This window comes from Antechinus flavipes, chromosome 4, assembly GCF_016432865.1.
Source record: "Antechinus flavipes isolate AdamAnt ecotype Samford, QLD, Australia chromosome 4, AdamAnt_v2, whole genome shotgun sequence".
In the NCBI taxonomy this organism is placed as follows: Eukaryota; Metazoa; Chordata; class Mammalia; order Dasyuromorphia; family Dasyuridae; genus Antechinus; species Antechinus flavipes.
In genome coordinates this window covers 470142190-470170061 of record NC_067401.1, presented here as the reverse complement: position 1 = coordinate 470170061, position 27872 = coordinate 470142190, and the positions used below count along the sequence as shown (strand labels likewise).

The 27872-nt window shown below is 43.4% G+C and overlaps 1 protein-coding gene across 2 annotated transcripts in view; it reads right to left on the bottom strand.

The window, feature by feature from the left end:
- The window catches only part of FYB2 (FYN binding protein 2), a 53521-nt gene extending 28202 nt beyond the window's left edge, over positions 1-25319 (bottom strand). The window contains exons 1-9 of one of the 2 annotated variants that reach the window (XM_051999595.1): positions 22190-25319; positions 19783-19848; positions 18564-18716; positions 16540-16573; positions 10829-10957; positions 6764-6852; positions 3865-3899; positions 1994-2025; positions 411-504 (exon numbers count right to left, since the gene is read on the bottom strand). In XM_051999595.1, coding sequence (XP_051855555.1) covers positions 411-504; positions 1994-2025; positions 3865-3899; positions 6764-6852; positions 10829-10957; positions 16540-16573; positions 18564-18716; positions 19783-19848; positions 22190-24407 — 2850 coding nt within the window. In that variant the 5' untranslated portion in view covers positions 24408-25319. The remainder of the gene's footprint in view (positions 1-410; positions 505-1993; positions 2026-3864; positions 3900-6763; positions 6853-10828; positions 10958-16539; positions 16574-18563; positions 18717-19782; positions 19849-22189) is intronic. The other variant, XM_051999594.1, reaches the window with a different exon arrangement.
- Positions 25320-27872: the final 2553 nt, after the last annotated feature.

The following is a 27872-nucleotide window of genomic DNA, read 5'->3' as shown; positions in this document are numbered from 1 at the left end:
AAACCTAAACTTACATCTAAACTCAAATCCTACCTCAGATTCAGACACTTAGTAGATCTACGTGAGCCCAAGAAAGTCAAATGTGGATAATGGAAGGACCTTGGAACACAGGAATGGGGAACCCTTAGAGTGTGAGATATGGGAATGGGACGGGGAACATCAGAGAGAATCTAGTTCATTTGACTGTCAGCTTTCCTTGGCTCATTATAAACTCTGGCAGACTAGGATTCACCTCCTTATGATTCAGCTGACACTCATTAAGCACCTATTATGCTACATTGGATGCCTTAGAATTCAAGGATCACAAAGAGCCCTTGCTCCCAGAAGCTCTTGTGCCTTAAAGAGATGTCACATGTACAGAATGATGCATCTAGGAGGGGATCCAGATGTCTACCCAAGCAGACAAATACCTTCTTCAGATTCGGGTCCTTGTCCTTTTGGTGCACTTCACCTTCCCGTGGCTGTTTCCCCTTCTTTTTGTCGTTCCCAGAGGCGTGTTCATGGCTGAAAAATTGAAGAGATGCTTGAGCCAAGTCTGAACTGAGGACAGTCTCACAGTAGCAGTAGACAGACAGGCTGGACCTGTGGATTAGCCACCGTCACGTCTCATCTTTGTGTAATGGATCTTAGCCCTTTGCTGAGTTGAAGAGCACCAAGTTGGGAAGGAGAACCATCTGAGAATCCATCCCCAAATGCATTTGGAGGGGAAAAGACTGGTTTTTAGCAGAAGGGGATTTATTCCTAAGTCCGTCTGCCCCAGGAATTAGTGACTATCCAGGCTGCTCTGCCCAGAGTCAGCCATCTTCTGCCAGTGTCTGACCCAAATACACACCCAGAGGTTCTAAGCCAGATGGGAGCAGTTAGGGAGGTTCTAGGGTATGAAGAGAACTTGATGAGGAGTCAGAAATAGGCTGGAGGGCCGGCTCACAAAACCCCAGAATTTGGAGAGAGGTTGGAGTTCCTCCAGTCCCACCCTGCCTGAAGGAGAAGTTCCTCCCCAGCATCCCCTGAGCCCTGGCGGAAGAGCCCCCGGATCTCTGGAGGGATTTCCCTTCTGTCAAGCTGGCGCTCCCTCTCTGCATCGAGTTCTGAGTCAAAGCTGAGCAAAGCTCATTCCTTTTCCTCAGGAAAACCCTTCAAATACCTGAAACCAACTCTCCTGGCTTCCCAAGGTTTCTCCAGGTTAACTCTCCCCACATCCTCCAAGCAATCCTTGCACCACGACCTCGTTCTCACCACCCTCCTCTAGAGACACATCATCCTTCCGAATCATGGGCCTAGGACTGATCACCCTGCTCCAGGCCTGGCCTGCCGAAGCATCCCTCCCAGTGTGGAGGCGGTTCTGCTTCTGCCTTCTGAGCTTGTTCTCCCCTTTGGGGCCACGAGGAGCAAAATATCTCCATCTACCTCATGACTAAAATGGGGGAAGACAGGAGCTAGAGGAGCAGCACAAACAGGTGCCCCAAAGGCCAATTAACTACTTCCAGACTCACAGGAGTTGGGACTGAGGGAACCGTGCTATTTCCAAATATTGGAGCCATGTCAACAGGAGAGGATCCAACTCTGATTCATTTCTCAGATGAGTCATCCAAACCCACACTGCCATTCTTTTAGACAAGGAAACTGAACTAAAAAGCAGGGAGATCTCCATTCCTGCAGGTCACTACACCTGACTTGGAGGGCTGGTTGTCAAGGAGGTGGTTCTGAAGTCCCTTTCACCTCTGACATTCGGTGATTTGGGGCCCAGCCAAGGTCAAGCTGACCTGCAAGTCCACAGCTCTTCCCACTCTACCTCAATCTGACAATTTGTCTTATCCTGCTGGCCTTAAAAGCAGAATCTGATCTGATTGTTTAGCAGAGATGGATCAGTGACCTATTCCAGAGCTCACAAGAAATTGTAACTGGTTTAAAAACAAAACAAACCCAAATGCTGCAGATTGGGAAAACTGAGGGTTAGGGGCAGGAGGAAAGTATCAGGCCTTTGAGAACTCACCTAAAACCTTGATGGACAAAACTCTTCCGAGGCTGAAAATAGAAGGGAGAACATTCAGGATTGTAAACAGAAAACATTCCCATCAATGACTTAACCTTACTTTGGGGTGGAGGAGCAAGTAGCAGAACCAGGCACTAAGTGCCAGTTTAAAGGTCTAAGTCCTATAACAGGAGACTAACTCCTCGCTCGTCCAGCCTAAGGCCTGAATAACACACTGAAGATGGGGCTTTAAAACCAGCCATATTTGAATTAGCTCCTCATTCTAATTACTTGTATTTTTATGACCTTATTATATATGTATATATATAGTCCCGCCTCTGCCTCAGAAAGAATATAGTTCACTGGGAGCAGAGAGTCCCAAAGTTAAATGCAGTAGCCAGCATGCAGTAAGTGCTTAATAAATACTTATTGATGGAATAACCAGTTTGTAAGGCTGAAAAGAAGAAAACTCCAGGCAATCAGACAATCCATTGGACAGCTCAGTATCCCCTGGTACCAGAGACTATCATCTACTGATCCAATATTTTTCTATCCTAAGAGACAGAAAACTTGAAGAGAAAAACCTCTTGGAGGTTCCTCTTGGAGTTGTGGTTTCTAAGTCTCTGCCCTGATTTCCTGGGCTGGATCTGTCGTTTCCAAGGGAGATCTCAGGGGTTCCAGCTAAGGAACACAGTTCTACGGATCTTGTGGACTGGCTCATGTGGTCTCCGAGTTTCAGACCAAAATGTTGGCCAGAACACCCATGAAGGGAAGTCTTTGTGGTCCAGTAGACTCAGCTCCTTTATGGCATGGCATGTGTGGCACTTAATAAGTGCTTGCTGAATACAGTTGTATTGATTTGGGGGGAAGAGAGGGAAGAGTTCAGGAGGCTGATTTAAGGTGTTTTTTTTTTTTAAACATTTCAGCCACCAGCATTTTGCCTTCTCTTTTCAATTCAGTGAGATCCTAGAAGCAGTTATTAAGAACCAGTTGTTTCTAGAGTATTGTGGTAAGCATGATGGGCATCCAGACAATCATAGTAGTCTTAATAATACATTTGCATTTCAAACATCAGGGGATGCTGTTATTATCCCCCACTTTACAAACGAGAAGCCATGTCCCAGAGGATGAAATGATTTGTCTAAAGTCACCCAGAATGCAGCAGAGGCTTCGGACTCAGGACCTCTGAGCCCCAGTTCTGAGCCTTCTCCATTTGCTGTGCTCAGTTCTTTGGCCGGCCTTGAAATAAGAATGTTTCTGGCCATCCTTGCCCAACTCTGGGATCCCCAACATGGAAAGACAGAGAAATGTTTGTCTGGTAACCTCCCCACCCTGTGCTTCTAAGAGTCTCCTGACATAAAGGAAGCTCCCACACCAGCTGAGAGCTGCCCATTAATCACCAAGAGAAGAAAAGTCCCAGGATCCCAGAATTAGGCCCCCTCTGCTGCCCAGATATGGTAGAATATTCCCTTACGATCACCTGCTCTTACCCAAACCTGCCTGGCTCCTGGGTAACTTCTGACCGCCCTCTGAACACAGGGAGGGGTTTTTCAGGTTCTGTACGGGTTTAAGGTGACTGACCTCTTTGGAAGTGAGGAAATGGGATCCCAGAAAATGCTGGAGGGCTCTGCCCTTGAAAAGCGAGTTTATTAAAGCTAAAACGGGACCTGCCGGCATGAGATGGGGGGCTGGCATCCCACTAAGCTTCTATCGGCCCTGCCCTCCGCACCCTCCTGTACCCGCCTCTCAAAGGCTCAGAGCCTCGGCAATCGCCCCCCATGGGCACTCTCAGAAATCGAAAAACCCTTCAGAGACCAAGGTGCTTCAGTCCCGTCTGCTCCTGGGCATCCTGCTTTTTCAGTCAGACGCTTGCTAGGAAGGAGGAAAATTACCTTGGCGATAACTTCTATCCCGATGTCGGAAGCGGCTAAAATAAACAGACAGAAAAGTTAGATTTCAAGATGGTCTGTTCCGGCTCTCGCCTTCTTTTCCCCATCCTCAGCACCGAGCCACATGTGCTGCAGAGGCTAAAGCAGTGGGGAGACCGCGGGAACAGGGAGCACCTGAGGTTCTGGAGAGAAGACATCATTAGGATACTGGCCATGTGCCTGGGCACACAGACTGTGGTACGCCCTGTCCTCTACCTACATAAAGTGTGATGGGGAAGGTGATTGGTGAGCCTTCAAGTGCTCTCAATTAGCCATTTTATTGGTTACACTGGAACATTCCTAGTCAAAGAATTCTGGAAAGAGATACTTGGCAGAGGCCTGGAAATCTTGGAATTCCTTCCTTCCTTCCTTCCTTCCTTCCTTCCTTCCTTCCTTCCTTCCTTCCTTCCTTCCTTCCTTCCTTCCTTCCTTCCTTCCTCCTTCCTTCCTTCCTTCCTTCCTTCCTTCCTTCCTTCCTTTTCTTCCTTTCCTTCCTCCTTCTTTCACTTACTCTCTCTCCCTCCTTTTCTCTCTCTCCCCCTTTCATCTCTTTGTCTGTCTCTGTCTCTTTCAACAGAGTTATTAAACTAGTAAATCAGGAGAAAGATTTACTTTTAGAAATAGTTTAATTAGATCTTCTATTCCTATGTCACGGAGACACCATGATGGTCTAGTTGGAGTAGATTCAGAGCTAGTTGACCAGAAAGACCCCAAGAGGAGTCATTCATGGAAGAACTTGAGAGAGAGATCTGTGATCGTGTATATTACCAGGGATCAGCCTTAGGTCCTGTAATCTTTGCCAGTTGTATCGCTGACTTGGATGAAAGCCACAGAAAAGTAAAATGACTTGCCCAGGATTGCACAGCTAACTAAATGTCTGAGACAGACATTGAACCTATATCTTCCTAACTTTAAATCCATTACTGTCTACATTACATCATCCAGAGATGTGAGGTTCTCTATATAGTCCCATCAGCCTACAATAATAATGACTGATAGAGTTCTAAAACGTGCAAAGCACCTTAAGACACACAATTCTAGGATTGTAGCCCTTGAACAAGAAGAGATCTTACCTCCATTTTACTAATTACCAAACTGAGACCCAGAGAAGGTAAGTCATCCAGGTCCACATAGTAAATGTCAGGATTGAATCCAAGTTTTCTGTGTCAAGAGGTCTCAAATCCCTGAACCACAATGCCTTATTATTATAATTATATTTTAGGATGTCAGAAAGTGATCCCAAGATGCTCCCTGAGAAAATAAAACTTATTTTTTTTAACACCAGTATTCTTCCAATGATTGTTTATGATTTTATATATATATATATATGTGTATATATATATGTATATATATATATATATATATATATATATATATATATATATATATATATATATATATATATTTTTTTTTTTTGCTGAGGCAATTGGGATTAAGTGACTTGCCCAGGGTCACACTGCCAGGACGTGTGAAGTGTCTGAGACCAGATTTGAACTCAGGTCCTCCTGATTTCAGGGCTGGTGCTCTATCCACTGCTCTACCCAGCTGTCCCCTATAATTACAAATCATAAAAAGTCATTTCCTAAAGATCCAAAATCATGAGTTGGCCCAAAGAACAAAGAAAAGACAACTATTATTGCATGGATCATTGTTTTTAACAGTGATGGCTTATACCAACATGAGCGATATAAAGATATAAAGAACTCTCAGGAAGTGCCTGACTACATAAGGTAGAATGAGCATTGTGGGGATAACATGACCTCTGTACCAGTACCCATGGGCAGAGCTTCTATGGAAGACTTATGGGAAACACGAGCAGGATAACCCAAGATGAGAAGGCTCGCATGGGTGATGGCCTGCCTCACAGGAAGGAGTATTCCCATCAAAGAGATCACAAAATATTGGTGCAGTTGCTTGTGCTTGAGCCAACGGGTCCATGTTTGGACTCTCAAGTTGTGGGTTTATTGATCTCCAGGCATGGGACTGTGGAAATACCTACCATGTCTTTCTGATACTCAGTTTTCTCATCTTTAAAACAGAGCTGGCAATACCTTATTGCCCATGGCCCAGTGCTTTCATGGGGAAGGAGAAACGCTTTATAAACCTTCAAGGTTGACAGAAATGTGAATTATCATCATTATAACATTTGATTTCCTGAAATCCCTCCTAGCTCCAATATTCTGTGGTCCCTCCCAGCTCTGACATCCTTAGTTCACCGTGGAAAATTGGCCAATGATTTGAGTGCCATGGGAATGGACAAAAGGCAGTAGGAACCGCAATGCAACAACAACCCAGTGCTCCATCCCTTTCCCTCTCACTTGAGAAGAAATGTTTCCCCAGAAAGCTCTGATTGCCAGCAGAAACACCAGAGGCTTACAAGTCAGTGACTTCATCCCTTTGAGCCGGCCCTTTGCCCTCCCTTAGACAGAACCCCGGGACCTAATTCCCCAGCTCTGTTATCTCCCTCCACACACACAGAACAGCCCGTGACTTCAAAGGAGATATCAGAAGTACAGAAGAAGCTCTAAGCCCTCTTTCGGGATAAGTTCCTTACAGAAGGCATAGGGAGAAAAAAATTAATCTTCCTATCTTGATTTTCTTTTTCTCTCCCCCACCCAATATCTACAAAAAGAAGGACATCAAAGTAGATTGGATAGGAAGGAAAAGAAGCAGAAATGGGGTTGTGAGAGGCAATGGAAAAGAGCACTGATGCACCCTTCCCTCCCCTCAGGGAAAAATGGGGACGGTGGGCTCAGCCAGGGAGGTGCCGTATCTGTCGTGCCCAAAGTAGGCCAGGCAGTGTGGCGTCTGGCCACCTGCATATACCAGACTATTAATACCTTCATCAGCTCTGTAGACTCACATTTATCAGCGCACGGGGAAATGAAGTCCTCAGATGGCTTCTGGAATGGGATTCTTGCCTCGTAATGGTGCACTTCTTCAGATTCTTGGCTGAGAAGCAAGGGGGAGGAATGGCAGAGATTAGTTTATTTTCCCCTGGTAATTTTCAAAATTGATTTCAGGGAACAATTCTGGGATACCTATTTTTCAGATGAAGAAATAGACTGAGAGAGCTCAGTATTTTTCTGTGTTTTAAATCTGTTTATTTTGTACCCTGAGGACATCAAGCCATTTTCCCCTCCTTTTTTGATCAGAAAGTTTTCATCTTTCCACAGTAATATGGAAATATTAAATAATGTTTATTTAATTAAATTAAAGGCATTAAATAAATAATATTTATTATTATGACAGTGAAGTTGAGTTTAAATTGAAATAGTCTTGAGATGAGAGTCTATGATGCTGTGATTCTTTTGCATTGAATGTTCTATGAACTATTGCATAGATGCATGAGAATGTCTGCTTTCTGCAGTCAAAAAAAAGTGTTAGGGTTTGTTCTCATCTTCTAGAGAGCCACCCAAAGCATCCTTGCTCTAGCTCCAGTAGCAGAACAAGATGACATAAAACATATGGACCTCCTACAGGTGCCATATAATTTTGACTTTTTTTCAGCTGGGCCTCTATTTTTAAAGCTTTTCATTTCAAGCACTTTGGAGACTGTGGCCATTTGGTATGACAACATCTTTAAAACGTTCCCTAAGTTCTCATGGATCAGTTTTATGCCTGAGAAATTGAAGGTAACAGTTCTTCCTGAGATAATGCTTTGTTTCCAGTATGGATTGAGTTGAGTTTTCCAGGCTACTGTGAAGTGTATGTTTATATGATGGGATGTATATAGGTAGTCTGTGGTTGGAGCATCAAACCTGGAGTCAAGAAGACCTCAGTTCAAATGTAACCTCAGCCACTTGCTAATTGTGTGGTCCTGGGAAAATAACTTAATCCTGCCTCAGTTTCCTCACTCCTCATTAATTTCTTATGGTGAAGACAAAATCCTGGATCCCTTCCATTTCTATGAATAAATTGACATGATTCACTCAGACATTTGTTTCCCCACTTCTCTATTGATAAATGATTTGTTGAGTTATGAACCATGAAAGGATGCAACTGCCCTAAATAGAAATGGGGAAGCTAGGGAGAAAGATTTTAGGAAATCCATGCGTTCAGTTTGGGACATATTGACATTGAAGTGTCTGTGGGTTTTTTAAGTAGAAGTGGGGGATGTGGGATTGTGTTTCAAGAGAGAAAGATAGAGTCTGGCTATAGAGAGAAATCTGATGAGGAGTGAGAAAGAGACAGAGAGTGAGAGTCAGAGAGAAAACAAAACACATATACACAGAGACGGAGAGGAACAGAGAGACACGCAGAGAAACAGAGGAACAGAGAGATAGAGATGGAGACAGAGAGGCAGAGAGAGATAGAGAAGAGGGGAAGGACTGGGAAGGGAAAGGAAAAGAAGGGAGAGAGGAGAGAGGGCAGAGATTTGCCTTTGTACCTCTTTTGATAAATCTTCCTTATATTCTTTACATTCTCTTATACTTATTATTGGAATATTGTATATTATTATGTATTGGTAACATGCCAGAGCATGAGCTTCATGAGGTCAAGAACTTGACTTTATCTAAACTATGTCTTGACCAGTGTTTCATACAGTGCTCTGTACCCAGTAGATAGAGAATAATTGTTGAATTGGATACAATATTCTCCTTGAATCGTAGCAGTTCTGCCTGTTAAGGAAAATGGAGGTGGCGGTGGGAAAAATACTCCATTCCACCTGCATTTTAGTCAATTAGCCTACAAGTCCTGATGATAACAAAGATAATATAATTTTTGGGTATCATTGCTGTTGGGGGGGCACTTCTGTTGGGTCAGAGATATTCTTTTAGGGGATGAGTTTGTGATTGTTTTTATAAAAAATCAATTAAATAAGAAGCATTTATTAAGGGCTGAATATATGCTAGGCACATAGTTGGTAGTGGGAAATAAAATCCCAAACTTTCCCTGCTCTCATGGAGATCCCAATTTAATAGCGTGCAAATAGCAACCAGCAGCTAAGACGTATAAAGGGCACATTGGGGGTCAGAGGGAAGGCAGTAGTATTAGGGGAAACCCAGAAAGGTTTCCTGCTATAGTTGTAATTTTAGCTGATACCAGAAAGAAACCAATTGTCCATACAAGCCACATGCAGGAATCAGTAGAGATAATTTGGGAGGAAAGGCATGGAGGAATTAGCAGGGAGAAAACCAGAGGCTGACCATCCACTATCTATCTACCTTATGAAACAGAAAGAAATGAAGAATGGCAATTTGTGTCTTCAGAACAATTATTAAAGGTTTAAAATGAACTTTTGGTATTACTTAAATTAATTGAAGTCACATTAGCTTAAGTTGCTAAAGGTTTCTGTTTTCAGAATGTACAGAGGAAGCATAAAATACAATCTATGTGAAAATAAGAGGCTTTTTAGAAGGAACTGGTTATGCATATTTAACATATATAGGACTGCTTGACATCTAGGGGAGGGGGTGGAGGGAAGGAGGGGAAAAATCGGAACAGAAGCGAGTGCAAGGGATAATGTTGTAAAAAAATATTACCCTGGCATGGGTTCTGTCAATAAAAAGTTATTATAAAATAAAATAAAAAAATACAACTTTTCACATAAAAAAAAGAGAAGGAACTGGTTATGCTTAGTAAGAAGAGGAGATTTGATGGCAAAGTGGGGAAGGGGGGAGGGAATCATAGAATCCTGCATTTTAGACCTAGAAAGATCATTGGAAAGTCTCTCTTTCCTATTTTATTTCTTTTTCTTTTTCCCCTTCCTTCCTTGCTTTTTCTTTCTTTCTTTCTTTCTTTCTTTCTTTCTTTCTTTCTTTCTTTCTTTCTTTTCTTTCTTTCTTTCTTTCTTTCTTTCTTTCTTTCTTTCTTTCTTTCTTTCTTTCTTTCTTTCTTTCTTTCTTCCTTTCTCTGTCTGTCTGTCTCCCTGTATACATATCTATATCTATAGACATCTATAGATATACAGATAGATATATCTACTTGTCCCAGATTATTTAACTTTTAACAAAATAGTTTTTCATATTCCATTAGCAATAGGGAATTACTAAAGTTTGTAGACTATGCTTAAGGAAAATCACTTTGGTAGCTAAGTAGAGATTGACTCAGGATGGAGGAAAGACTTGAAATATGAAAATTCACTAAAAGTTCCCTAAAATAGTCCAGGCACAAGAGGATAAGCACTGAGTGAATAGTTAGAAAGGAGCAGGGCATTTGTATCGAAACTGAGGAGCAGCTAGGTGGCGCTATAGTGGATAAAGCAGCTATAGCAGCTAGAGGCAGGAGGATCCCAGTTCAAATGTGACCTCAGACACTTGATATTTACTAGCTGTATGATCTTGAGCAAGTCACTTAACCCTGATTCCTTCTCCGCCCGCCCCCCCCCCCCCCAAAAAAAAAAAAAAAAAAAAACTTAGAAACTGAAAGATTGGATTGAGGGAGCATTTGCTAGCTATATTCTGACTTGTGACTTTCTCAATGATTTGTTTTAAAATATAGCCATTTGGAAAAGAAAGCATATTTTTAAAAGATATGAGACACTCTGATCTCTCCCAGAAAAAAGGACAATAACAAGGATTTTTCCAGTAGAAAATGCCCCACAAGTGGTTCTTGGAAAAGTAAGATTAAAGCTCTTAATTTTCATACATTCAGACATTTTCTTTCCAAAATACCCCAGAAATCACTGTTCACCAACAGACTTTTAAGTGCTTTTGATCTTTATGGTAGTTTCTCCTTCCAATTGATAATCTTTCCCCTCTTTCTATAGAGTAAGTTTAGGTTTTGAGATTATTAGTCAAAAATCTTCAACTTCATTTTAGATCTTAGATTAGATATCAAGAAATAAACACACATTGTATACCTAGGTGATGTGAAGGATCATGGGAAGAATATCCCATTATTACCACTACACCCTCCCCCCCCACTCCCACCCCATTCAATCCAACAAGTTCTTTATTAAATACCTCAAGTCCAAGGCACTGACCTGCTTTTGGGACATCCGGCTGGAGGTGAGCCACGGACAGTTGGTGAAGCCGGGCAGGAGTTCAGGTTAGAGACTAGAGCTGGATATGTAGGTTTGAGGACTCGTTTAGATAGAGATGATAACTGAACCCTTGGGAAAAGAAGCAGAGGTAAGGAAAGAAGGTTTCTTCTGGTAGTGCAGCTGGGAAAAGGAGAAGAGCTTTAAGCCAGTAGCTTAGCAAAACTTTTTTTGGGGGAGGAGAGTGGAGAAAATCAAGATGAGGTGACTTATCCAGAGTCACACAGCTAGTAAGTGTCTGAGGCCAAATTTGAATTCAGGTTCTCTTGATTCCAGGGCCGGTGCTCTGCCCACTGTCCCACCTCACTCCAGTAAACCTCTTAAAGTGGTATTTGAACTTTTAGTTGGTGGCTAGGTGTGTAGAAAGAGCACTGGACTGAGTTAGAAACTCAAGAGCAACATAATACAACGAAAACCAAAACAAATGGGAAAACTGGCCATGCAGTCCCAGGATCTGAGTTCAAACCTTGCTTCTGCCACTCAGCAACTGGGCTTCTCAGGGCAACCACAGATCCTTCCCAGACTTTAGTTTTCTCTTCAGTAAAATGAGGGGGTTAGTCTCTCTTGCCTCTAATAGCCTTCCCTTTCAGTTCTAAATTTGTGATGCTGTGAAAGTTGTTTTTATTGGGGCAGCTAGATGCCGCAGTGGGCAGAGTAACAGCCCTGAAGTCAGGAGGACCTGAGTTCAAATCCTCAGACACTTAACACTTCCTAGCTGTGTGACCCTGGGCAAGTCACTTAACCCCAATTACCTCACCAAAAAAAATTGTTTTTATTTTTAAAAACCTATCACATACATAAGACTCTCATCATCTTAAATCGTTAGATCTTTTAAGAGTCCATATATACACTTCCTAGCTGTTGCACACAGCCCCTCTATACCTTCTTGTCCTGATTAGTTCCTGGCCTTGGAAAACTCACTGTCACCTGCTCCCAGGAAGAATATTAGTGACAAGCCTGCATGGTGGAGGGCCTCAGTTACAAGCCTGAAGACCAGCTTTGCCCACTTCTCTACCCTCCGGGTTTGCCGTGTTTAGACTTCAAATTGTTGCTACCATTTGCTTCTGTTTAATAAACAAGCCCTTTCTTCCTTGTGTTTTTGTTAGAAATAATAAAAAAAGTGTGAGTCAAAAATAGCACCCCTTTCCCTTCTCCTCCCCTCCCCATGCTTAATTATGGAATAGGGTGGGGACTCTCCTGGGGAGCCAGTGAATAAAAACTCTAGTTCCCACTGTGTATCCACAGAGACCAACACGGAGCTTGCCCTGTGATCCAACTGGCTTTATTCCCACAAAAAGGGCCAGCTTATTTAAGGAGGGAGGACACAAACTCACTGTACTGGTAAAAGAGAGCAAGGATTAAAAATGAACCTCGGAGAGTTATCTCCCCATCCAAGGCTAATGAAACACTAACATTGTCGCATAGTTATGGAATAAAGTCAGGGTTAGACTAAACTTTAGTCTTGTCTCCCTTTTCCAAAGAAGGAAACTGAGGTTCACAGAGGGAATTAACTTGGAGTCAGGCGTAAAACTGAGGACTACTTGGCATGAATTTGGCACAGTGATGCCCAAGTGAATGATAGGAGCAGTAAATCTAAGTGAGAGAAAAGAAATGATTCTCAGGTATCTTCGTGATGGCCTTCTAACTCTTTGAAGGAAACATGAAATGTGAACTCAGGGGTCCCCAGCCAGCTTTCCAAGTGTCATGGCATCTGAGGATCACTTGAAGGAACTGGGCTTGTTAAAGCTAGGTCTGAGCAGCCTGGCCATGGGGAGAGGGCATTCAAATATGTTGGGGATCAATCACTTTGGTCGTGTCTTACCCTTGGTGAGCCCCTTTTGGGTTTTCTTGGGGCATGGTTTGCCATGTCCTTCTCCAGCTCAATGGACAGATAAGGAAACTGAGGCAAACAGGATTGATTAGGTGACTAGCCTGGGGTCTCATGCATCTGAAGCCAGATTTGAACTCAAGATGATTCTGCTTTTACTGTGTAACCTAACTCCTGGTTCCAATATGGCCATATTCAAATATTTGAAGGGCTGCCCTTTGGAAGGAAAAGCGTTCTTTGTCTAATTATGAAAACGAACCCACCTCAGATTGTCAAAAAAAAAGAGTGTTCAGGGAGGATGCAAAAATGGACATAACATGGTCTCTGTGGAAATGGAAATGCAGCCAAACCAGTATATTACACGACAGAAAGTGTGGTAAGTACTGAACAAAAGGAATAAACAGGGTACCTTGGAAACAGAGAAAGGAGTTTGATTCCAAGGGGATGATAATGGGAGAAGGTGTTGTAGAAAATAAAGCTTTTTGAGCTCAGTCTTAAAAGAGGATTATTTTCTCCAGAAGGAGGGGACCAGTGGGAGCCCACACCTTTGGAAACAAGCATTGGATACTGCTGGTTCTGATGAAGGTGATATCAAAAATGGAGGATTCTACAGTGTTTTGGAATGGAAAAGAGCAGGAAATAAATAATGATACATATAATGATATAAATAATGATACAATAAATAGCTGTCATCTATTTAGCACCTACTATGCGCCTGCCACTGTGCTATTATTATCTTTAATATCCTCTCATTTGATCCTCATAAATAATCCTGGGAGAGAGGTGCTATTATTATTCCTATTTTATAATTGAGGAAATTGATAGAAAAGGAGGTTAAGCAAGTCTGGAAGGTCATATAGCTAATAAGTATCTATGGCTGGATTTGCACTTAGGGCTTCCTGACTTCTGGCATTTGTGCTCTAACCATTTGGCTATCTCCCTCCTCCCTAAATCTGAACCCATCTCAAAAGCAACACATCCAAAGAAAACCTCTTTTTCCCCTGTCCTCAGCCATTCCCTCCTTCTGATCTTACCACTTTCATCAGCAAGACCCCAAACTACAGAGCTCTCTTTCCTTTGGCTTGTCCCCATACCCATTTAGTTGCCATGTCATGTCATCCCTTTCCCCATCACATCACTCACATCCATCCCCAAGTTCCCACTTGCTTGGATACTGACCTACGTTAGGGACTTCTTACTTAGATTTCTGATATAGCCTCTCAATGCACCCCCAATGTCCATGCTCTCTCCTCTGTAAATCATTCTTCATACAGCTGCAATAACAATCTTCCTGAAGCTTATCTGAACATATCCAGCTGCAGAAAACTCAGGGGCTTTCTCTGCCCCTAGAATAAAAAACCAAACTCTTTGGCTTGGTATTTCCCATCACCAAAGTCCTTTCCAAGATGGTGGCCATTATCCTTTTCAGGATTTTTTTTTGCATATTATTTATGTTTGTGTACTTAAATCTAAGAAGGACCCATTTGCTATCTCCCCAACTAAACGTTCTTCTTGCTGGCTCCCTAGACCCTTATGCTGGAAATGCATTCCCTGATGACCTCTGCCATATAGAATTCCTGAGCTTCCACAAGGATTTGCTCAGATGTTACTTCTTAGGAGAAGCCTTTCCTTGTCCCCTTTGATGATCGCATCAATGGTCAAAAAACAGAAAGAATTTCCGAGACCCTTTAACCCACCTCTCATTTCCCAGATAACCTGGGCCCAGAGACATTAAAAGGTTTGCCCAAAACCACACATGTTGTCAGTTTTAGAGTTGAGATTTGGACCTAGGTCCAGGTAAGCTCTGTGATGAAGGGCACAGAGAGCTGGGCTGAGGAATACTCCTCTTCCTGAGTTCAAAAATGGCCTCAGACACTTCCTAGTTGTGTGATTTCCCCCAGCAAGTCACCTTACTCAGAGTGCCTCAGTTTCCTCATCTGTAAATAAGGAGCTGGAGAAGGAAATGGCAAATCCCTTCAGTATTTTTTTTTTTTTACCAAGAAAACCCCAAATGGGGTCACGAAGAGTTGGACATGATCAAAATGATTGAATGACAAATCATTGACTTCAGAGTCAGAATGTTTCCACTCACAATAAATATCATTATGTTTAACATTTATTGGATTACTTGCCAGCCAGGGGAGGGGGTGAGGGAAGGGGAGGAAAATTTAGAACACAAGGTTTTACAAGGGCCAATGTTGGAAAATTATCCATGTACATGTTTTGAAAATAAAAAAGAAAATAAATAAATGCCATGAGCGCAGTCCCTCCTGACATTATCATGTATACACTTAGCTCCTTGTATGTCATATCATATAAGAAGCAAAGTGCAAATTTTGGGTGAAGGGACAGCTTTTCTTTAATCTGGGACTTCCTGGGATCTTGCTTATAAAAGACACCGAAAAAATATTCCTGAACTGGTGCTTTAATTCTTCTCTTTCCTTCTCACCGCTCAGGTCTAACGAGTTCCCATGTTCTCTCAGCTCCTGATTATTGTTCCCATGTGTCCCTTCCTTTCTGTCCTCATTGCCATCGTTCTAGCAAAGGCTACTGTTGTCACTCCCTGGATTATTAATGACGACTCCTAACAGGTCTTCCCATCTCCACTCACTCCCCCCTAGTCTCTGTTTTACCTTCGGTCTTTATCCCGCTGAGACAGCCGGTCATGGCAACCTCTGCAGACTCTGTTGGTAGCTCCCTGTCACTTACTGCTTCCTTTCCAATTTAGAAACTCTCTAACTTTCCAAGCGAATCTCCCATTGCATCCATCCCTTGGCCTAAGCCCAGGCAAGATGGATTGCGCTCAGCCCTTTCAATGACTCCCGCACTCCTGCCCTTCTTTTCTTTCCTTACTGACTTGCCCCAGATGTCACCTCCTCCAGGAGGTCTGCACGGAGTCACAGAATTTCAGAGCTAAAAGGCCATCGTCATCAGTGACCGTCTAATCGAACCATAACTGTAGGAAACCTACAACCAATTCATCCAGTCTTTGTGTGAAGAGGCCAGAGCGGGAGCTTACTCCATCCTGAAGCAGGACCTCTCACTCCAGAATGGCCATAACGGCCTGTAATCATGTAACCAACGGTTAAGCATCTGCTATGGGTCAGGCTGTGCTAGGAAGGGATGAGTTTCCACTTATTCTTATCCATCCCTTTTTTTAAAACCCTGAGGCAATTGGGGTTAAGTGACTTGCCCAGGGTCACACAGCTAGGATGAGTTAAGTGCCTGAGACCAGATTTGAACTCAGGTCCTCCTGACTCCAGGGCTGGGTCTCTATCCCCTGCGCCACCTCGCTGCCCCTTATCCATTTCTTTTTAAAATTTTGCACACCCTCCTGGGCCACACATTATCTTCGGTGTCATCACAATAGCTAATATTAATGGGATGCTTTAAAGCCTGCATCCATTATCTCATTTGACTTGACAACAATCCCAACCAATTAAATGGGGATGCATTTTACTGATGAGGAGACTGAAAACCAAACGCACCATATTTTCTTTCCCGGTTCCCTGAGTCCGTCTAGCTGTCCAGTGCCTCTCTGACTTTAATTTGATTTATGACAATGGCAGTTGATGTTTCAATTTACCGTCCTCGGTCGTATAATAAATAGGAGACCCAGGAGGTTAATATTTACAGTTTAGTGTCTATCCCGTGGTATGATGGAGTTTACCTAATCTTTCATTTGGACAAAAGTAGCAATTCATCACTTTTAGACTCATGCTCCTTTCCACGGTATCGCCAAGCTCGTCTAGCCTGCATCACGGGCTCATGGGCCGCTTTAATGGCCCCACTTTCTGGGCTGCCCAATTAAGAATCAGATACTTACTTTTCTGGAGCGAGGCAGTTCTGTTCTGCAGCAGCTGGAAGGAGGCAGAGAAATGAGAAAGCTCAACATTTGTGGTGTTTTATAATGCGTGAGTCACATCACAGTCCTTTCTACCAAGTGGCAGATGTCTGCCGTGGGGGGTGAGGGGCACCGAGGGGGTGCCAGCAAAGAGCGGCTCCGGCCTGCTGGTCCGGTCTGCTGCAGCTTCCCTCAGGAGTGGGACTGAGCCCCCTTGGCCGTCTTGGTTGTGGACGGGACCTTGACTTCAAGAATCGACCTCCACCTGCCCACGATCGCCAGTTCTCCAGGGATTGCCACTCTGGCTTATTTTTATCCTCACATCAGATTATATATTCTTCCTCAGGGTGTGAAGGGGAAATGATTCAGTGGAAACCATATGGTATGAAGATTTCCAAACACTGTCTCTAGTTTCTCTATACTCTGCCCTCATTTTTAGGCCTTATCTCTGAGGTGCTTAACATGAATGAAATGATTCTTAACCCGTTTGAATCTTAGACAGATATGCAAAAGAGATGTTGGTCTCAAACCTGTTATTATTATCCAAAAACACTTTAAAAAAGTTTTTGATTTCCCTCCCCTTGCCTTCCCTTTTCCCCTTGGCTTTCCTTTCCCCTTCCTTTTGCCTTTCCCTTCCCAATCCTTTTCCCTTTCCCTTTTCTTTTCCCTTCTCCTTACTCCTTCCTTTTCCCTTCCCCTTTCCTTTCCCTTCCCCTTCCTCTTTCCCTTCCTGTTCCCCTTCCCAATCTCTCCCTCCTTCCTCTTCCTCCTTCCTTCTTTCCTTCCTTCTTCCTTCCTTCCTTCCTTCCTTCCTTCCTTCCTTCCTTCCTTCCTTCCTTCCTTCCTTCCTTCCTTCCTTTCTTCCCTCCTTCCTTTCTTCCTTCCTTTCTTCCTTCTTTCCTTCCTTCCTTCCCTCTTTCCCTCCTTCTTTCCCTCCCTCTCTCCTTCCTTCCTTCCTTCCTTCCTTCCTTCCTTCCTTCCTTCCTTCCTTCCTTCCTTTCTTCCTTCTTTCCTTCCTTCCTTCTTTCCTTCCTTCCCTCTTTCCCTCCTTCTTTTCCTCCCTCTCTCCTTCCTTCCTTCCTTCCTTCCTTCCTTCCTTCCTTCCTTCCTTCCTTCCTTCCTTCTTTCTTTTCTTCCTTCTTCTTTCTTTTTTTATTTTAAGATTTCCGCTATGTAAATACAGGGAGGGCCTGGGATTTTGGTTGTTGTTCATGGTGTGGAACCTCCTTCTGCTAAAATCTATGACTTGAAATAATATCCTAGGTGCTAACTTCAGCACACAGTGGTGACCTCCCCACCCCAGGTCATGGGCAGCTTGTGTCACAAGTAGGATTTTTTAAATTCATTTTTTTAAACTAAGAAACATCAATTTTTCTTGTTTTCCTTCCTCCCTTCCCCAAATCTTCATCTTTACAAGCCCAGTTCTTCCTCATCCTTGGGCAGAGTCATGGTCATTCCTTTTACCAAGCCCCGATTGTAGCACACACTGCCCGCCTGAGCCCTCGGTATGATTTTGGGAAATATTAAAAAAGGAGGAGGCAGGACTCAGCGGGGAGAGGGCTCGGAGAGGGAGGAAAGCTTGGGCCCCGCGACTCTGGGCAAGGTATCGGAGAAGGCGCAGCGGCCTGGTCGGAGGGAGCTGTCCTCCTTCTCACAGCGAGCCCCGCGTCCGGAACCGAAATCCCTCCCGACTTAAAAAGGCCTCCAGAGCCGAGGGTGGGCCCTCAATGGGCCGTAGACCTGGCAGTTACTCGGGGCTGGTGAGCAGGGCCTTCCCCCACAAATACACTCTTACACACATACATACACAGTACACACATACACAACATACATATACTTATTACAGCACACATACATACTACTCACACATATACACATACCCACAATGCACACACACACACACACACACACACACACACACACACACACTAAACAGGGCCTTGCCTTTCAGGGGCTGGCGGGTGACAAGCTCCCCCCGGACCCCGAGAGCAGAGGGGCTTCCTCACCTCCACTCTGTGCCGGGGCAGACGCAGAAATCATGCTCCGAAGGGCCAGCAGGCTCACAGCCGGAGGCCTGGGCGGTTTGGGTGGCGCACAGCCCAGGGTCTCTGGGGCTGGCAGGGGCCTCCTTTTGGGGCCCAGGCCAGAATCCGGTGTTTCTGAGAAGAGAGCAGATGTCGCGTCAGCCGCGATCCCTCGAGTCCGAGCACGTTTCTTAACCCCCGGCCCGGGCGGGCTCTGCGCCAAGTGCTGATGAGATGGAAGCTCTAGCTCCTGCCTTTGAGGAGCCTGATTTTTATGGGAGAAGCAGCAATCACACCAATAAGGCGCTGGGGAGTAGAGACAGAACAGATCCAACCCATACAGAAGGGAGGAGAGTCTGACCACGTGAGAAGGGTGCAGGTCAGGAAAGGCTCCTGTGGGAGCTGTCCCTTCAGCTGAGTCTGGAAGGGAGCTGGAGGCTCCAAAGGTAAAGATGCAGGGGGAGAGACGCCATCTTTGCACACTCTGTGCCAAGGCGGAGATTAGGAGCTAATTGATTTGATACCTATCCCCTTTGGCTCTAGATATTTCTAAAAACGTCTAGAACTTTTAAGTCCTAGAAATCCAGAAAATTCGAACAGCCCCCTCTACAATTCCCCAGGGATCTAGAAGTGGAGGCACCGTGTGGGTAGGTGGAGTGGGAGCCGGAAAGCCGCTCTCACAGGACTGGTGGGAGGAAAGCGCTTCTCACCTTTCAGAATAAAGTCAACACGTGTGTCCTCTAAACTTTCTCTCTGTGAAGCTCTGAGCAGGTGCTTTGTAGGTAAAGCTTTGGCTGGCCACAGAGAATGAATGAATGAATGAAGGCTAGAATCTAAAAGTGCTACACGAAGAAGATTTCCTATGAAGCTTCCTGGATCTGGGTTTTCCCACCCGTAACATGAGGGTATCCTAGGTCTCTTAGGAGGTCCTGATGGAAGGGTTTTATGAGATGCCATTCATTATTGTTACTAAACAACATAATCGGAACTAGACGCTTTCTTTTCCCTCTTACAAAACACTTCAGGAAATCTAAGAAAAAGGCTTTAAGGGCACTTGAGCAAGTGAATTGGGGGGAGTGTATTCCTCATTCAGTACAAATACATTCATAAAAGGACTTCTCCAAGCTGAGGATGTAATTCTCATATAAGGGAAATAATATTCAAATAAGGGCTATCTACTGATACATACACACGGTCATACCTGTGGTAGATCCAAGGAGGTCATTCATGCAGCTACCTGACGTGGGCGGAAGACCAGCGCTAATGCCTGACAGAGAAGAACAAAGGGAAAATGAGGGAAGCTCTGAGAAGTTCCAGCCCCCCGCTCCGTGGGGAGGGCTCCAAGTCTCTGTACTCGCTCCTTTGTCTCTGAGGTTCGGTCGCGCCACATATTCCAAAGTCAGCGCCAGATCTGAGGGCTGGCAAATGTGTCTCGCTCCTCATAGCTCTGTCTGCCTCCCTTCACCTCCAACCCTTGACATACACGTGCATTTTGAGCAAACAAAACGTGCTTTTTTTAACCAACCAGCAAAGCAAACAAAATATTGAACCACATTGTAGAGTAAAAAACTCTTCATCAAACAAAATAAAAAAGCAAATGGGTTTCCAGATTACAATCATTCATATTGGGTTTTTTAATTTTTTTTTTCTTTTTTTGCTGAGGCAATTGAGGTTGTGACTTGCCCAGGGTCACACAGCCAGGAAGTGTCTGAGACTAGATCTGAACTTAGGTCCTCCTGACTTGGGGGCTGGTGCTGCTCTATCCACCACGCCACCTGGCTTCCCTTAAAATCCTTCATATTGACAGTGTAAGATCCAAAAGCAGAATGGAACAGGAATTATTAGCCGTGGTGGTGAAGCAAAGTGGATCAAGCAAAGGCCGGATGAACATTTATCAGATGTGTAGTAGATATTAACAATAAAGTTGTTTCTTTTTTTTTTTTAACCCTCAGATCGTTTTTAGATAAAGTGAAATACTTCCATCTTAAAATTCATTCAAGTTCCATTTGGCCCCTCTCTGTGGAGTGCTTACTTTATACTTACTCTATCCTTTGTTCTGGGAGATAAACAAAGAAAGCCCAGAACACAGCTTTTAGAGGAACTTACTCCTTACTGTGGGTGGAGTCAAGTTCTTGGTTTATATGTCCTTCCTTATATCAGCTCTCGTGTGTCTATATTCCCTTCAAGTTCCCAAAGGACATTTTTTCATAAGGAGCAGTAGGGAGAGTAATCATTCTCATCCTTACAGTTGGTAAGACCCAAAAGCGGTTAAGTCACTTTCCACGGTCTCACAGGTGGTTAAAGATGGAGAGGAGATTTTAAGCCATGACCCCTGACTCCACAATCAGCTCTAAGCCTAACTGCACCGTCCCAATGTTTCAGAGTTGAAAGGGACTTCTTGGACAACTCCTTCCAACTGACACCAAAAAAGAATCACCTTAATAGATGAAAAGTAGTCATTAAGCCTCCATTGAAGGGAAACCCTTTTGAGACCAAGCCACCTTTGGCTCTTATCCTGTCCGTATGAGATAGTATAAGGCAGTGCTCTATGGTGAATGGGGCTCTGCTTGGGAGGCAGGAAAATACAGTTTTGGCTCCATGTTGGAGATTCAGGGGTTGTGTGATCTCTCTAGGTCTCAGCCCCTAATGTGAGGACATTGGACTAGATGGCCTTTAAGGTTTCTTCCAGGTTTAAACCTGTGATCCTATGATCGAACTTTGAGCGAGTAACCCTTTCATTTTACAGATAAGAACATTGAAACTCAAAGGCGTTAAACCCCTTCCAGGATATATAGATAATAGCAAAGATGGAATTTGAACTCAGGTCCTCACAATCCACATCTAACATTATTTTGCTGGTAGCATCACAATGATACCCCCTATATATCAAGATCACTCTTAATTTTGGCACGAGCCTAACTTCTCCACTTTCAGTTCAGAAAATTTAGGTTGGATTGAAAATTGGGGAGAGAGTTCAGGGGGAGAGGGGGAAAGAGAGAATGCTATCTAAGCTTGGACACTTCACCAACTAGGAATGAAGTTAGATGGAACTAAAATGTCTTCATTGGTGTCTCAAGCAAACCTTTTCATTCTGTCTTGTTAAAATGGCTGAAGATTTTCTAATGTCTTTCTTAAATCATGAGGTCATGAAGCATCCAATTAATAGGAGGACAACACTGTGGATAAAGAACATCTTATTTGGAGGAGAAGGAAGACCTGTTTGAAATCTCAATTCTCTAGTTACTTCCTATTAGAGTTGGAGGCAAAGAACTTTATTTCACTTGTTCCTTTTCTCTAAAATGGGAGAGGAGCAAGAAAAGTAGATTGAGATCATTCAGGGTCCTTAAACTATGGCCCGCGGGCCAGATGCGGCAGCTGAGGACGGTTATCCCCCTCCCCCAGGGCTATGAAGTTTCTTTATTTAAAGGCCCACAAAACAAAGTTTTTGTTTTTACTATAGTATGGCCCTCCAACAGTCTGAGGGACAGTGAACTGGCCCCCTATCTAAAAAGTTTGAGGATCCCTGATTCTAAAACATGTCATATTTGGGGGTTAAAAACAACAGAAAGTTCCCTTTCTTCAAAGAAGAAATGATTAAAACAACATACCTTGAGGATCTAGCTCTAACCCATGGAGATCTACTGATTCATAAATAGGCAGTGATGGTTTTTTCCCTCCACTCTTCCTATGTTTTGTATCTTCTTGGCTTGTGGGACTGATCAAAGAAGGAACCTCAAAAAATTCTTTGAAAGAGACAAATTTCCCGGTCTCAAAAACCTTTTTAATGGAAGCCACCGTTGGCCCTAATCTTCTTTCACTGGATGACAGAGGGATTTTAGAAGTATCTTTGAAAGAGGCGAGTGTTATCCCTGGTCCACTGTCCCTAAATGAAGAAGGTATATTAAAAGACACTTTGATAGAAGACATTGTTGGCCCCAGTCTTCTGTCATTGACTGGAGGAGAAATCTCCTTGGGAGAGCCGAGTGCCATCTCAGGGCCCTTGTCACTGGATGAAAAAGCTGCCTCAGGCGACTCTTTGATAGCAGCAAATAATGGCCCTGGTTTTTTGCCAGTGGGCAGAGGTATCTTAAAACACTCTTTGGCCAAAGACACCATTGACCCTAGTTTTCTATCACTGGATGACTTGAAAGAGACCAGAGGTGTCCCTGGCCCCGTCTCTTTCACAGAAGAACATTGGCAAGGAGTGACTCTTGGTTCTGATCTTCCATCAGGAGACGAAGGACTCTTAGAAGACTCTTTGACAGAAGTCAGAATTGTCCCTTGATTCCTGACATTCTCTAAAGAAGGACTATCAGAAGACTCTTTGAAAGAGGCGAGTGTCGTCCCTACTCTTCTAACAATGGAGGTGGAAGGAATCTCAGCAGACTCTCGGTCAGGGGTCAGTGTCCGTGGTTTCTCATCACTGACTGAAGAAGGAATCTCAGAAGACTCTTGGACAAGGACTACTGTGCCTAGTTGTCTATCGGTGGATGAGGAAAGAATCTTAGAAAACTCTTGGGCAGGGGGAAGACTCGCCTCTGCTTTTCTATCACTGAATGAAGAAGAAATTTCAAAAGACTCTTTGATAGAACCCACTGTTGGCCATGCTCCTCTGTCACTGGATAACAATAGAACCTTAGAAGATTCTTTGATTTGGGCAAGTACTAGATTCTTGTCACTGGATGAAGAAGGAATCTCAGAAGACTCTTTGACAGGAGTGGCTGTTGTCCCTGGATCCTTCTCACTGGCTGAAGATGGAATCTCAGAAGATTCTTTGACAGGATCTAGTCTTGTTCTTGGCTTCCCGTCACCAGTTGAAACAAGAATCTCAAAAAATTCTTTGAGAGGAGCACATATTGCCCCCGAACTTTTGTCAGTGGAAGAAGAAGAGATTTTAGAAGTTTCTTTGACTGGTGTAAGTGTTATCCCCAGTCTCCTGTGTGTACATGAAGTGGGAATTTCAGAAGATTCCTTAATAGGGATAAATATGGCTGGTCTCTTGTCACTGGTCTCAAAAGAATCTCTGACAGAATCCATGGTTGGCTCTGGTCTTCTGTCACTGGATGAAGAAATAACATGAAAAGACTCTTCAAAAGGGACTAATTTTGTCTCTGGATCCTTGTCACTCAATAATAAATGAATATCTGAAGAGTCTTTAATAGTAGTAGTAGTAGTAGTAGTAAGGCCTTTCCCTAGCTTCTTATTGGTGGAAGAAGAGGGTATCTTAAAAGACTCTTTAACAGAAGTCACTGTTGGGCCTGGTCTCCTGTCAATACATGATAAAGGAATCTCAGAAATATCTTTGAAAGAGGTCAGGGCTGTCCCTGATTCCTTGTCCTTGAGGACAGAACGTATCACAGAAGAATCTTGGAAAGAAGTGACTCTTGGTTCCAATCCTCGGTCAGGACGCTCAGAAAATTCTTTGACAGAAGTAAGTGTTGTCCCTTGACTCCTGACATTGTCTAAAGAAAGAATATCAAAAAACTCTCTGAAAGAGGCAAACGTAGTCTTTGGTCTTTTGTTAACAGATGTGGAAGGGATCTCAGTAGACTTTTGGACAAGGGCTAATTTACCTAATTGCCTATCAGTGCATGAGGGAAGAATCTCAGAAAATTCTTGGGTGGAGGAAAAACTTGCCCTTAGTCTCCTGTCATTGAATAAGGAAGCATTTTCAAAAGATTCTTTGATAGAACTCACTGTTGGCCATGATCTTATGTCATTGGATAACAGTAGAATCTTAGAAGATTCCTTGGCTGGGGCAAGTACTGGATTCTTGCCACTGGCTGAAGAAGGAATCTCAGGAGACTTTTTGGCAGGAGTGGCCATTGCCTCTGGATTCTTCTCACTGGATGAAGACAGAATCTTATAAGACTCTTTGGCAGGAGTTAATCTCGTTCCTGGCTTCCTACCAATGGTTGAGATGAGACTCTCAGAAGACTCTTTGAGAGGAGCCCATATCACACTTGAGCTCTTTTCATTAGAAGAAGAAGATGTTTTAGAAGTTTCTTTGATCGGTGCAAGTGTTGTCCCTTGTCTCTCGTCTGTGCATGAAGAAGAAATTTCAGAAGATCCTTTGATAGAGGAAAATATACCTTGTCTATTGTCACTGGATGAAGACGGTATCTCAGAAGACTCTGTGATAGAAGCAATTTTTGGCTCTGGTCTTCTATCATTGGATGAAGAAATAATATGAGAAGACTCTTCAAAAGGGACTGCTATTGTCTCTGGACTCCTGTCATTCAATAATAAAGGAATATCTGAAGAGTAAGTAGTAAGATCTTTTTCTGGCTTCCTAATAGTGGAAGAAGAAGGTATCTCAAAAAACTCTTTAACAGAAGTCACTGTTGGCCCTGATTTTCTGGCAACACATGATAAAGGAATCGTAGAAATATCTCTGAAAGAAGCCAGGGCTTTCCTTGAATTCCCATCACTAGATGAAGGATCATTTAAAGCATCATTTAAAGGAGCCCCTGTTAATCCTGGACTCCTGTCATCAGATGAAGAAATAAAGTCAGAAGACTCTTTGAAAGGAAGTAATATTGGCTCCTTGAATGTTGTAAGGGTTATCCCTGGTTGCTTGTCAACAGCTGAAGAAAGGATATTAGAAGACTCATTGAAAGAAGTCACTTTGGAATTATGTGATGAGGGAACCTCAGAGGACTTTTTAAATGAGTCAGGTGTTCTCCCTGGGATTCCATCACTAGATGAAGTACAAATCTCAGAACACTCTTTCACAGAGACAAATATCGATCTTGAATTCATGTCAGAGGAAGGAATCTCATAGGTTTTTCTAAGAGACACACGTCTTGGCTCTGACTTTCTGTCATCTAGAGAAGAAAGAATCTTAGCAGATTCTTTGAAAGACACAAATATGGTCACTAAATCCATTTCACAAGAAGAACGACTCTCGTAAGATTCCGTGAAAGAAGTAAGTATTATCCCTGGGCTTCGATCGGTGGATGAAGAGGGAATTTCAGAAGGCCCTTTAAAAGAAGTAGCTATGCTCCCCGGATTCACGTCACCAGGCAAAGGAATGATGGAAGAGTCTTTGAATGAAATCAAAACTGGCTCTGGCATTCCGTCACTTGGAGATGGAGGAACCTCAAAATACTCTTCACTAGATGTCATTGTTGGCTCTGAGCTCGTGATGAAGCCTGATAAAGATTTAAAAATGGTACCTGGACTCACATCACTAGTTAGAGAAATCTCAGGAGATTCTTTGAGGGGGATAAATGTTGGTTCTGAGATCCTGTCATTTGATGCAGAAAGAATCTCAAAAGATTTTTTGAAGGAAGCTATTCTGGGTATGTTACTGTATGATGGATCAGGCTCAGAAGACTTTTTGTAATATGTTGGTTCTGGGCTCAAGTGGCTGCAAGAAGAAGGAATCTCAGAGGGTTCTTTGAAAGAGGTCCATCTCGGCCCTGATCTTCTGTCATTGGATGATGAAGACATCTCAGTATATTCCATTAACGAGTCTGATATTGTTCCTGGGCTTATTCCGCTGGGTGAAGGTGTATTAAAGGACTCTTTGGAAAAGGAGAGTGTCCTCACAGGTTTCTTGCCACTGAATGAACGAGGACGCACACAGGATTCTTTTGCCCTTATTCTCCTGTTCCTGTACATCGAAGGAATCTCAGAGGATTCTTTGAAAGAAGCAATTTTTGGCTTCGAACTTCTTTCACTGAATGAGGAAGGAATATCAGAGCACTCTTGCAAAGAGGCCGTTGTCATCCTTGGACTTTTGTCATTGGACAAAGATGGGATTTCAGAGGATTCCTTGAAAGAACCACAACTTGTTTTGTGTCTCCTGTCCTCAGATAATAAGGGCAACTCGGAAGATTTTTTTAAAGGATCCAATGATGTCCATGAGCTTTTGTCGCTGGATAAAATTGGAAGTTCACGGCACTCTTTAGAAAAGTCAAGTGTTGTACTTGATTTCATGTTCCTGTATGAAGAAAGAAGCTTAGAAAACTCTTTGAAAGAGCTAAGTCTTCCTCTTGGTCCCCTGTTCTTGGACAAAGGCGAAGTCACCAAAGATTCTTTAGAAGAGACCAGTATTGTACCTGGCCTTTGGACACTGGGTGAAGAAGCAAGTTCATAAGATTCTTTGGAAGAAGTGGGTATTGTCACAGACTTTATGTGTCCAGATAAAGAAATAATCTCTGAAGATTCTTTGCATGATGCTGTTATCTTTTTACTTCTGTCACAGGATGAAGAAAGCTCAGAGGACTCTTTGGCAGAGGTGTGCATTTTCCATGCTTTTTTGTCCCCGGACAAAAGAAGAATCTCAGAAGCATCTTTGGAAGAGTCTAATTCCATGCCTGGGTTTCTGTCACTGGATGAGGAAGAAAGCTCAGAGGACTCTTTGGCAGAGGTGTGCATTTTCCATGCTTTCTTGTCCCCGGATAAAAGAAGAATCTCAGAAGCATCTTTGGAAGAGTCTAATTTCATACTTGGATTTCTGTCACTGGATGAAGAAGAAAGCTCAGAGGACTCTTTGGCAGAGGTGTGCATTTTCCATGCTTTCTTGTCCCCGGATAAAAGAAGAATCTCAGGAGCATCTTTGGAAGAGTCTAATTCCACGCCTGGGTTTCTGTCACTGGATGAAGAAGAAAGCTCAGAGGATTCTTTGGCAGAGGTGTGCATTTTCCATGCTTTCTTGTCCCCAGATAAAAGAAGAATCTCAGAAGCATTTTTGGAAGAGTCTAATTCCACGCCTGGGTTTCTGTCATTGGATGAAGAAGAAAGCTCAGAGGACTCTTTGGCAGAGGTGTGCATTTTCCATGCTTTCTTGTCCCCGGATAAAAGAAGAATCTCAGGAGCATCTTTGGAAGAGTCTAATTCCACGCCTGGGTTTCTGTCATTGGATGAAGAAGAAAGCTCAGAGGACTCTTTGGCAGAGGTGTGAATTTTCCATGCTTTCTTATCCCCAGATAAAAGAAGAATTTCAGAAGCATCTTTGGAAGAGTCTAATTCCATGCTTGGGTTTCTGTCACTGGATGAAGAAGAAAGCTCAGAGGACTCTTTGGCAGAGGTGTGAATTTTCCATGCTTTCTTATCCCCGGATAAAAGAAGAATCTCAGGAGCATCTTTGGAAGAGTCTAATTCCACGCCTGGGTTTCTGTCACTGGATGAAGAAGAAATCTCAGAGGACTCTTTGGCAGAGGTGTGCATTTTCCATGCTTTCTCGTCCCTGGACAAAAGAAGAAACTCAGGAGCATCTTTGGAAGAGTCTAATTCCACGCCTGGGTTTCTGTCACTGGATGAAGAAGAAATCTCAGAGGACTC